The following is a 12,212-nucleotide window of genomic DNA, read 5'->3' as shown; positions in this document are numbered from 1 at the left end:
AAATCTGTTAATAACATCCAAGGGAAGTTCATTTCGCCCCCTTCTTCACGCTTCATACATGTGCTTCAGATAAGTAAGTGCAAACAGGAGGGAAGCTTTCAGTGTTGCCTGCTATCTCCGCACTAGAGACTGAGCAAAAAGAGAGGGAGTGAGAAAGAGGTTATAGATTTCTAACTTTATAGTTGATTTATATGCTCACAGTGAGCTTTCTGGCTTAGAAGTACCAAAACAAAAAAAGTTGTTAAAATGCAAAAGCCTGCTGCAAATAAAAATGAAATACCAGATTCTATTTCCTATTTCCATGGAGAACTAAAAAAAATCAGGGAACACAATGAACACAATTCTTAAGCTCATACATCACATAATCTAACATGCTGCTACACATGTGGGTGTTTGTGTTTCATACATGCTCAGAGTCCTGCAAACACATGGCCCAGATGTGTTCTGCATCTGCCTCAGCTGGCTGCTCCATCTGCAAGGCCAAAAGCAATATTAATCATTTCATGTTAAGGGGATGGGACCTCCTCTCATATTTCAGAAAGGGGCTGGGAACTAAAGACAGCCAAAGATTTCCCTATTTAAGGCCAAAGGAATGGAATTTCTGTGGCTGAGTTCTGTGCAAGGCCCGGTGGCTGACGGGGCAGGAAAAAATTGATGGTGCTCTTTTGATTGTTCTCCCCCTCTTTTTTTCTTCTCTTTTGCACATAGAGTCTCATGTCTAATTCGTTAGGCATGATGAGCTGTGTGCAGAGAGTCATTTTGCTTTTCTTTGCTGTGTTGCATTCCTTAGTTGTTTTGGCACAAGAACAAGAGGGTGAGTAATTCCCAATTAAGACTTTATGAATTTCAACCACTTTTTAAAAATCCCTTTTATTTCTGAGCTTGCCAGAGATCAGAGCTTAGCAAATCCATTTTCTGTCTACGGGTTCGACACTGTGAAATAACTAAGGGGGTTCCGCTCAGTTCTGCAGCATGATGTAGCCGAGCCTTAAAAGGAAGAGACTTTCTCCCGGCTTAAGCCTTCTCTGCTGTTTTTCTCAGCTTCAGCTCTTTGCATCCCGACTCGCTTTGCTTGACAAGCACTGGAACATTTTTAACAGTCCTTTCTTTTAGCTCTTGGGAGAAAGTCTGGAAGTCTTTGTTGAGTGAAATCTGGGAGACATTTGTCATCTGTGATAAGACTTTAATTTCAGCCACTCGCTACATAACCACTCTTTGTTTTATAGGAAGCGTATCTTTGATGTTGCAGGAATATGAATCTTAAAAAGTAGCATTTGATGCAAAAGGAAGCAATTTGTGGATACAGCTTTGGGAGTGGGAGGGAATTTCCAACTCAGTGTGTGTGAGTGTGCTTTAGTTCTGAGACGTAAGCAGAAGGATAAGCAAATGTGTATAGCTCAGATCCTCTGATCACCCATCCAAGTCTGCCGCAAGCTCTTGTGTGATCTGCTAGTAGCAAACTACTTCAGGGTGCAAATTCACACATGCTTACCTGGGAGTAGACCCAACTGAGTACAGTGACATTTACATCTGAGTAAATGTGCATAGACCTGGGTGGGCCATGAAAAGCAAACTCAGAAATGGATTTATACTAAAGTACCAGTGCAGTCAGTCAAGTTGCTACTTTGTTTTCATTTTAGGAATCGAATCAGTGGATATGCTTGAAGCCTTGGGTTATGTTTCAAGAACTGTGCAACACTTCTTTTGATTCAGGCTTTGAATATGGAAATGTATAGCTTTGAATATAGGAATGCATAGCTTGGTTGATTAAATGATGTAGGAAATTTCCCTTAGAGCTTATCAGAGTCAAACATACTTATACAGTCCGTTTCTGTAATTATAAAAAAGGATTATTTGAATCAATAGGAAAAATATTCCAAAATCCAGGCCTGAATGGGAGTCTTTCTGCATCAGGTTTTTTTTTTTGGGGGGGGGGGATTTGTTTGATTGCATATTCAGTTAAATAAAAGACAAGCTTTGTTTATGAAGAAGGCAAGCATTATACACATGCAAGAAAATGAACCACATATAGCCATGTTAAGCACTCTGTAAAGACTGTATAGTTGAAAATAAAACTTCCTAACTTTTCTAAACTTCCATGGTGCTGTTTTGAAGAAATGCATCCTTCAGATATCATTTGCTAAAATTCAGATGCCAGTCTCTCTCTCTCTCTCTCTCTCTCTCTCTCCCCCCACCCCCACCCCAACACACACAAAAACAGACATACATCACAATATGGATTTTCCAATCTACCTTCCCTGTATGCTTTATCCTTGATGCAACAATTGCCGTGTGGTTCTTTATTTTTCTTTGTTTGAAACAGGATGTTTCATGAGCACCCACCCTCATCCATCCATCCATCTACCCATTCATTAGCTATCAGCTATCCATCTTCCAAACTGTAAGAAATAATGCTTGCCAGTAGAGAAGTACACAGATTTTCAGTTAGTCATGAATAGGAACCTCCTTCTATATCCTCCGCCCCCAGCTTTTCACACCCCGCTGGAGTCAACTACTTATTTCCCACAGCTTCTAATGCATCTGGCTTTCCTTACGGTTATCATTGCATGCTTGATAACAATGTTTGGCTCTGGTTTTAAGAAAAATATGTGATGAAGTTGGGAAAGTGTGATGAAGAAGCCAAAAACGTATCCAAAAATGCCCCTTGATTCTTGTTCTTCCTGTTGTCATTATCTGAATTCTAAATGGGTTCTCTAAGAGACAGAGAGAAATTGAATTACCGTAATTCTAGTGGACAGTCTTTTTCAACCCATGCAAGGTTTTCTGTACAAAATACCAGGTAAAGTGGTTGAAATGCATGTTTCCATGCAATCCAAGTGATCGGGATGGCATTCTGTGTCTTTTACTCCCCACAATGGCCTTCGTGTCTTTAACAGCAGGGCAAAGTGTTGAGAGATACAACCCAGGCAAGGAGGCAGCTATGGGCCGGGATGCAATGGGATGCCTCTAGGATGCAAAGTCCTGGATGCACTAAACTGCCCTGTTACCTGTCGAAAATAATGTTTCTACATTGAGCATCAAACGAACGTATACTTTTTTCTTAGCATATCTAGCCAAATATTTGGAAAAACATCAAGGGAAATACTGGGGATGCAGTGAGCTTACAGTGATCAGGTTGTCAGATTCAGAAAAGGATTTCTTCTTTGTTAGGTTGTTGTATTAGCAACAGTAACTAAAAAAGGGAGAAGAAGGAGATTTGATCCATTATTCTATCATGCCTCTCTGTGAGCACTTAGCTAAAAGAGCACCAGAACATGCTTGAATTATAGCATCAGTTGTAACAACCGGCCGTCAACATACCCCATTTTTTATCCCTTGATGCTGATCTTATAGTTGGGCTGTTATGACATCTTGCAGAGCCCTGGCTATGGTTACTTGGGGCGGGGTGGGAGGATCCCACAGTCATAGCTGATAGTTGCTGTGCTAGTCTGGTAAGGATCCTTTCCTTGTAAATCACTGTGAGCTTGAGATTAACCAAGCTTAAGTTTTCTGGTTTGATTCAACCACGGAGTCAAGTCTTCTTTTTCCAGCTCCACCGCTCCAAAGGTCAAGTAGCAAACCCTCTACTACAGTGAAGGGCCACCTAGTGGCTGATTGTACTCCTCACTCCCTACCTGCCTGCTCCCTCCCTTTGCTGTTGATGTAGTCTATCCATGGTGCCGTACGATCTACATTCATTGATCATATTTGATATTTGTTGTTTCCTATTTATTAACATTTCCATCATTCAACAAGTAGGCCTGAAAGCATTTCATTCAATAGAATGATTCCTTATTAAACTGATAGATAAACGAGTTCCTGGGTTGCTCCCCAGTTTGCCTTCTGAGAATTTCCAACATATCTTCAAAATTTTAGCTAAAACCAAACTAAAAAAGTTCCATATTTAACCATTATGTTGCAGCCATGATGAATGAGTGCTGGGATTCCTTGCACTCTTGCATCTTCAGGTTTGACATCTCCTTTTGACTTGAGTGCATAATGAAAAGTGGATGTGTTAAAAGCATTGTAGACATCATGGATAAATTAATTTGTTTTGGGCACTTAATGGTATATTTTTGAAAACAGGTACAGCCACATTTAGAGTGTGGCTGATGTGAAAATGCAGGACACAAACATGTTTGACTCAGCATAATCTACTAGATTGTCTTTGAAAAGCATGGCAAAAACATCTGAGTCGATTATTCCTCCACCCCACATCAATGCCATCCTCTAAGATCCAATTCTGGCTGCCACTTCCTTATGACTGGATCCCAGCCTAGACCAATGATGTCTAAATCTGATAATCATGTGGTATTGGCAGCACATGTAGGTCACCCTACCAGCACAGTGCCTTCCTGGGGGTTAGTGGCACCGGATAGATCATGCTCTACCCATACTATGTGATTATTAGATTTATATGCTAGTCTTGGAATCCAGCCATGCTTGAACAGCAACCACACACAACAGAGGTCAGACGTAGATCCATTTAGATTTCCACTCCCCAAAAGAGTTGCTGAATAGTTGCAGCCATGTTTCATCTGCAATAAGGCTTTGGTTGAGGAATCAAAGCACCTAGCATGATCTTCTGGTTTTTCAATTACAATCTAAGCTTTTGCTGACCTGCACAAGCAGCGGGCATTAATGATGCTTGTTGGCATCCACATGATGAAATTAGTGGACCAAACTCAAAATTGCAAGGCAGAGTGCAGGAGTGGAGTTGTCATGTGGGTCTCTTTCATTGGTTATCAAAGAGACCTGATGTACACATTGAATGGTTCCTCTCCTCGCTCAGTAAAGGTGTGCAGTGGCCAAAGTTGTGGTGCAGGACACAAACACCATTCCTGAGCGATGCCATGTATATAACTGGTGCGAAATGTTGTACTTTCCACTGAATCGTTAGGGCTAAAGGTTACATACAGCATAGCCATGGTCTCTGCCAATTCAAGGTCTAATATGTTTATGTTATAAAATTATCACTTGATCCAAATTATCCCAGAGCTTTCAATTGTCATAGCCTGACTACATGCATTATTTACTTTCCATAAAAAACCCCATTTAAAGAATCTGATTGTATTATACCACGTTTCTACTCTTGTCCCTGTTTGACTTTAAAACCTGAAAGCTGGCTAAAATATGTAGGTTTAAATTCCTTTAATGGGTCCCAATTGAGCCAGGAGCAATAAATGCACTTTTCCCAATTAATGTGCTTGTGTTCATGCAGTACATAAGGTCAGTAGGACAAAACAGAATTGTCCATGAGCTGCTTGATCCCCGAGCCAGGGGTGGGCATGTCCAATGCCAGCTAAGTTTTGACACGCACTTAATCTGCGCCTTGGCTTCCTGTAGATCAGCATCCCCAGAGTCAAGTATTCCCCATTCACGAGGGCGTGCGGATGCGTGGGGAGACTTGGCGAGGCTTCTGGGCAGTCCTGTCCCCAGAGTGCTCACAGTGGATTACTGACTGCCTTAACAGTTCATGTGCTTGATTGATTCCTCCACAGCTGAACCATTTGCCATCTCCTCTTTCCACCAATCCCATTTCCAACTCCCACATGTTTCTACTTCATATTTGGAAAGGGTGGGGAGCTTGGATGTGAAGTGAGCTGAGCAAGATATGTTGGGAAGTCCAAACTTTAAGGAATCCTGAGTAAGAACACACAGCTGTGCTCAACTTGTTTGCACAATTTTGATTGTCACCGTTAAAATAAGAGCATTCTTGAAAGTGAGTGCCTGGGGATTAAAGTGTTGCAAATTTAGCCTTCAGCATAAAAATTATCTGTGACTTCCTGCCATTTAGAAAAGTCCAAATCCAAATTAAGTCCTGGGGAATCTACATCCTGTAGGTGAGTAGGTGTTCGTGGAAAATTAGGCCAATTTCATATGTTTGAGGAGGCCTGCAGCTTTATGAAAATTAGATGATTACCTTTGTTTTGCCTGACTTTCCATATGTGCTTTTTGACTTGAGACCAAGACTATCAGCCATTGCCTGAAGAAGGGGGCAAAGCCACAGAGCTGGAAAAAGCATTATTGCTCTATTGCAGGAAGGAAGAAATGAGGCTAGTGTTTCTTTTTTTATTGGCATTAATATCATTTTGCTTACTTTGAACAATGCTGATCAATGTTGTTATAGTCTTGGTAGTCTAAGTAGAACCTCCATCACTTTCTAACTCCTGGAAAAACGTACAGCAGCAACCATGGATCTCTGACTTTTGACTTCATGGCTGAAACAGAAAACAAGTAATAATTCAGGTGGGAAACTTGTTGATTTGTTCTTTCCAAAGGATGCCTTCTAATCAAATTCCACCCACCATCTTAAACTTCTTTAAATTATCTGTGTAAAAAATATAAGAGCAATGTTAGAGAACATTAAGGGTCCATCTCATCCAGGAGTCTCCTCTTCCACTGGCCAAACACCTGCCCATGGGAAACCCACAGGTAGAATATGTATGCAATAAAAATAACAATCATGTTTTACAGCAACTGACATACATAGAAATGCTGCTTCTTGTACTGGAGACAGCATATAACCACCAGGCCTAGTGGCTATTGCTATCCTTAACCTCCGCAAATTTGCCCGATCCTTTTTCAAGCCATCCAAATTGGTTGCCATCCCTATATCTTGTGGTAGCAAATTTCATAGTTCAACTAAGCACTGTATGAAGAAGCCCTTCCCTTCACCTGTCCAGGATCTTCCACTGTTGGGATGATGCCAAGTTCTCATATAATGGGAAAGGGAGAACAATGTCTCCCTCTCCACTTTCTCCATCTCATGCATAAGTTTGCACACATGCGTACGTTTGAGTGCCTTTTTCTTTTCTGTAGTGTCGTGGTGATGGCGAGGAGTTAATATGCCCCTCTAAACATGTCAGGACCTTAGAAACAAAAATGGAGTGGTGCCCTTAGACCTCCCACAATGCCTTCTGTATGGGTAGGATCCAGGTCTGCTGCTCAGTTCTACCAGTTCCATTATGTTCACAGGTCCCACTGCACGCACAACAGGAAATACATGATTCTCAAACTAACCCCAGAAACAACCCCAGAAATGTTCATTTCCAGACCAGCAGAGCTCTTCTCTACAAGCTCCACAGACCTGTGTCTTTCTAGAAACAATCATTTCTGCTTATTCTGGACTGCCTTGGAAAGCAAGACATTCCTGTTGCAATAGTTGTAGAACCAACTAGTATTTACGCAGTACTAGATAGGGCCCTGTGTCTACAAATGTCTTGCAGAGTTCTAGAGTCATGCATTATCTTGATTCCTACCATAATGTAGAAGCTGGATCATTGGTCTTAGCCCCTACCTGGCTCTCGCAATCTGGGTCATCACTGGTAGTCCCACAGCCATACTTTTAAAAGACGGAAGAAGAATGATGCATGGAGAATAAGAACCCATCTAAACAGATGACACTGAAAATACTATATAAGATAAACCATTAAAAGTGGGCCCTGCTTCTGAAAGGTTTGTAGGCCCGTGCTCTTGATGACATTTTATGAGCCAAGCTTTGATTTGCATGGCTGCTCAAGCGGCTAACACACACTCTAAGGCTTCTCTTTCCCTGCCAAATTTACTTCAACATCAGTTTATTCCTCGATCTGTCGACACTGACATGTTTTCTCAGACCATGAAGTGACATGAATCACGGATCCTTTCTCTGGCCAAATGGGCACCAAGTGACACTGAGCAGGTCAGTGGCAGCCGCAAACAGCATCATTCCAGTGAGGCCTGTAGAGGCTCAGCCCTTTTAAGGCTCCCTCCAGAGGAGCCTGAATACACTCCAGATAGCTATATTCAGAATATAAACAGATGTAGCCTTGTAGCACAAACGCCTGGAAGGCCCTTGATTTTAGCAGCCTCCATTTCTGTATTGGTGAGATTAGGGTTCTCCAACCTTAATTGAACTGAAGTTCCAGTCAGTATCTGCAATGCATCATTCCATGAATGAATTCAATGAAAAGGTTCTGGGTGCAAGAATATGCTCATCCCAGACGTCAGGTCAGTGCATCCGACTGCCACTGCTGGAGCTGCATTCCCGTGTTCACACTCTCCATGGTGTGCAGTGCCAAGCAGGAACTTTATACATGCTGAACAGGAATAAGGAAGAATCAAGGCTGGTCATATCTAGAAACAAGGGAGAATTGGCTTCAGTACACTAAACCTAGCAAGTTTAGTGTACTGGTCAGGATGCCCCAATGGTTTGATACAGATGTAGCCATAAAGATTTTTGGTTCTGCAGCTGAAGATTCTGATCATCCTTAAAAAAATATTATGACTTATCACTGGGATTGTTCCAAAAATAATGGAAAATTGACAATGAGTTTTGAATAAGTTTTTATCTCCTCTCTCTCTCTCCTCCCCACCCCCAATCTTGCTTCATTTTGCTGAAGTTGGGTTCTAAACCAGGAAGCAGTAAATAAAAGTTGTTTACCCTCCATGCATCAGTCTTTATAGACAATATCATGCAGTCTGTAACAAAACCTGCCAAGTCTCTCTTCCCTTGCATGGTGCTTGGGCAGCCATCTTGCATATCCTGTATCAAGTCTAATTGTAAATAGAGTTACTTCTATTTCATAATTAGAAGCACTGGTGCTCATCATCTCAGCTCCCATAGCCATTGTCTTAGCATGTTTTCATCCCCACCTAGAAAGACTCCTTTGTGAAACGAATCAGTCTTCATTGCCCTTTCAAGAGCAAGCTATCCCAAAATAATTTGCATCACAACCGGAAAGGAAAGATTGTTGAGAGAATTCATTTGCCTCCAGCTACTGTGAAAATTACAGTCAAGCTCAGAGGAAACAGTTGGCTGGTGGCATCAGTGTCCTTGCTATATCTATCTATATCTATATCTCTATATCTATATCATCTATGTAATCTGTCTCTGTCTTAATATCCAGTTATCATCTATATCTAATAGTGTCAGTGCTATGCCTTTGCAAGTCTGGTTCTACTACTAAACATATTAGGTTGGATCCAGACATGGGCTTCTGTAAACGGGCTGGCAGAAGCAGACTTCGCTTCCTTTCATCCCCATGGCAGCACCTCCAACCATCTGAAAATACTCCATAGAGGGCTGGGGACCCTGCTTCATAAGATGGTGTTGGCTGGGAGGTATTCCTGAAACCCTCTGGATCAGCCAGAGGGTTTGCAAGTATGGAAGGCAGATCCTGGATGCCACCCAATGGCTACATTTCACCCCACATGGTGGTGTGTCCTTAAGCCCATTGAGTGCCCATCTAGACTGTGGCCCTTGCAATGGGTTCAGTTCTTCAGGTATGAAAGGCTGAGGACAGAAGCCCAATGCCCCAGCCACCTGCTTAGCCATGGGGATCATGATGACTGGTGTATGAGCTGTGTGCTCAGTGGACCAATGCAGACCATCACTATATCAAAAGCAGATGCCAGAATTTAGAATATGTGATAGAGGTGAAGTACTGTAAACTTAAAGAAACAAGTGGACATCGAAAAATATGTCCACCACCTTCCCTCAACATTGTGTGAATGATATCTGTTTTGTAAGCCGCCCCGAGGCTTTTTGCGAATAGGGCAGCATAGAAATGTATTAAATAAACAAACAAACAAACAAACAAACATGTTGCCCTTCAGATGTTGTAGGCTGCAACATCTGAGGGCACCAGCAGCCCCAGAGATTGCCCAATGCTGTGGGGGCGGGGGGGGTAATGGGAGTTACAGGCAAGGGGTTGGCGTTGGGGCATCACACTGGGAAAGCCTACACTAAGTACTTTTTTCCAGTCTCTTGATTTGTCTTGCTTGACCACACGAACATTTATGTATCGTATTTGTTTGGTTACCTTATTGTTTCTTTACAACTCCCACCGCTGCCACCACATGGTCCCTGGTAAGGGTTAGTGCTTGGTCCAAGACCACCCAAAGAGCTTCAGGGCTGAGAACAACCCAGGCCAGCATTGCTTCACTCTCATTTTCACTGACCTGTATGGATCCTTCCCAGGCCCAAGAAGTATCTGCCTAGCTATTCTTCCAAGCCATTTTGAAAGATTATAGGTCTACAGTCTGATGGACATGAGGAAGTGCACACATCTTTTAAAAGATAATTGATTTGAAACATTCAAGTTTTCTGGTTTTGCAAATATTCTTGCAAAGAGGATACACTGCTGAAAGAAGTGTCATAGTTAATTTCCTATTTTCCCACACTGATGAATTCTAAAGATGTGATGTATTTGGCCTGTCTTCTTCAAAACGTTAACCAAATGTTTTTAATTACAGTTTTTGAAATCTATGGATCCAAGAGCCAAAATGATAGATTATGCAGCGTTCCCAAAGTATTTCTTGTATTCAAGAAATCAGAGTCTTAATTAAATTGCAACACCTTCTTCAACATTTCATACCCAACATCAAATGATAGAAAAAGGATATTTTAAAGATTGTACAGTTCTGTTTATGGACAAACAAAACAGGATAACAAACATGTGTTACTAGGGTATTTTCTTTTGTTTCATTTTCCATTAATTTTAATTATTAACATTGCATCTTTTTCATTATTCATTTGAAATCACATTTCTATTTGCTACTGACATTTTATTTATTTCTTCCCACTTTGGCAGAAGCATCAGAACCTCTTTCAGTGCGTTTCACCTAGTGGCTGCCATTTTATTTTTCCAGTTTGCATCATTCCGGGCTGCTCTGGGGCAAAATTGTGGCCACCAGCTTGCCCCAGAATGCCCCCCCCCAAAAAAAAACAGAATCAAAAGGGGAACGTTGCAAGTACAGGACAATAATTTCTTGCCTCTGCATGAATGATGACTAGCTACAATATGATTTCTTTGAAAAAAAAACCCACCGCATTCATTTCTCATACCATTAATTTGTCATGAATGACAATTTCAGTCCAATGTATTATAAGAGATGCATACTCCTTTCTGGTATCTCTTCTTACCTCTATTTTTCCCTCTTTTTGATAATCTCTAATATGCATCACTGCTGTGCATTTCTACAGCCACACAACCATAGCCAAAGATGTGAGATGTGGGGAGATACTAGGATCAAGGTGTAACCAGATGTTACAAACAAGGCAAGAGAAAAAGACCATAGAAGGCCTTTTAATTTTTAGTTCTGTCTTACAAAGAACAATTTTCAGCAGGATAAAGATCTAGCAAGGATGAAGTAGCTGTGAAATGAAATTCCAAAGTTTCTCCCCCATATAGATAGTTCAGTGAGAGTTATATATATGTGACATAGGAATCAATGCAGTCAATTCTTGTAAATTTCCTATGAACTTTTGTTCTTCTGCTCCTTATGCTTTAAATTGCATTTAAATTAAATGCCTAAAGTTTCAGTTCAGAGTCAAACTCTTGATTCATAGCTCAGATCAACAGCATTCTCTGTTGGGGGCTGGCCATTGATGCAAGTATCAGTCACTCCATTTAACCAAAGGTCTGAATGCTCATTAGATGGATAGATATACATAGAGAGATGGGCCCACACATATATATAAATGTTATATATAGCATTTTGTTGGTGATCTGGCAAGTTCAAAGAGTCATCAGGCAATATACTTTATCCTGGAACAAAAATATTGATAAAAGTAAAAAATAGTAAGTTTGGGAGGGATGGGGTATATCAAAAATACTTCTCCATAGTATCAAAGAAAATGATATGTATATGCAGCTTTTAGTATGGCACTGCCACCCCTTGATCAAAACATTGGAACAACTGTTTACAAGCCTTGATTCTTCCCTGTTGCATGGAAAATTTCATGCACCCCTTTCCCCATTCCTAACAGCAAGCTGAGTCTGATTTCCAGTGTTTGGAAAGTTTGCCTGTTTCATGTCAAAATGACAATGGAAAACATGATATAACTCTTCTAACAACAGTCATTTGTTAGATTAACACTGGGCGCACTTCGACCACAGGATTTTTTTGGCTGTATTTAATGAAATACAGCAAAGGAGATTCCTTTCGTATTAGCTAATAACACCATGCCCATTTTCCAAGACTTCATGCTGAGTGAGAAAAAGAGACAAGAAGAAAACAGAGAGAGAGAGAATGAGAGAGAGAGAAGGCAAAAGCTATGATGGGCCCTTTTGTAATATTTTTTATGTTCTCTTACTGCTTTCATATAATATATAGCACTACAGGAGAAAGTATTATGTGCGATGAAACATCCCCTTACCATCCTGCCAAGTAGCTGCACCTTTTTGAGAACGTATTTTTCTGCTGCTTATTAATTAACTTAATGC

The 12,212-nt window shown here is 41.0% G+C and overlaps 1 protein-coding gene across 1 annotated transcript in view; it reads left to right on the top strand.

The window, feature by feature from the left end:
• The first annotated feature begins 611 nt into the window (after positions 1-611).
• COL3A1 (collagen type III alpha 1 chain) overlaps positions 612-12,212 on the top strand; it is an 81,866-nt gene continuing 70,265 nt past the window's right edge. The window contains exon 1 of the mRNA XM_044427063.1: positions 612-814. Coding sequence (XP_044282998.1) covers positions 715-814 — 100 coding nt within the window. The 5' untranslated portion in view covers positions 612-714. The remainder of the gene's footprint in view (positions 815-12,212) is intronic.

The sequence above is a fragment of the Varanus komodoensis genome, unplaced genomic scaffold (genome assembly GCF_004798865.1).
Source record: "Varanus komodoensis strain SLA01 unplaced genomic scaffold, ASM479886v1 scaffold18_1, whole genome shotgun sequence".
Classification (NCBI taxonomy): Eukaryota; Metazoa; Chordata; class Lepidosauria; order Squamata; family Varanidae; genus Varanus; species Varanus komodoensis.
Note: the sequence above shows the minus strand (reverse complement) of the source record. Positions and strands in the feature narration are given on the sequence as shown.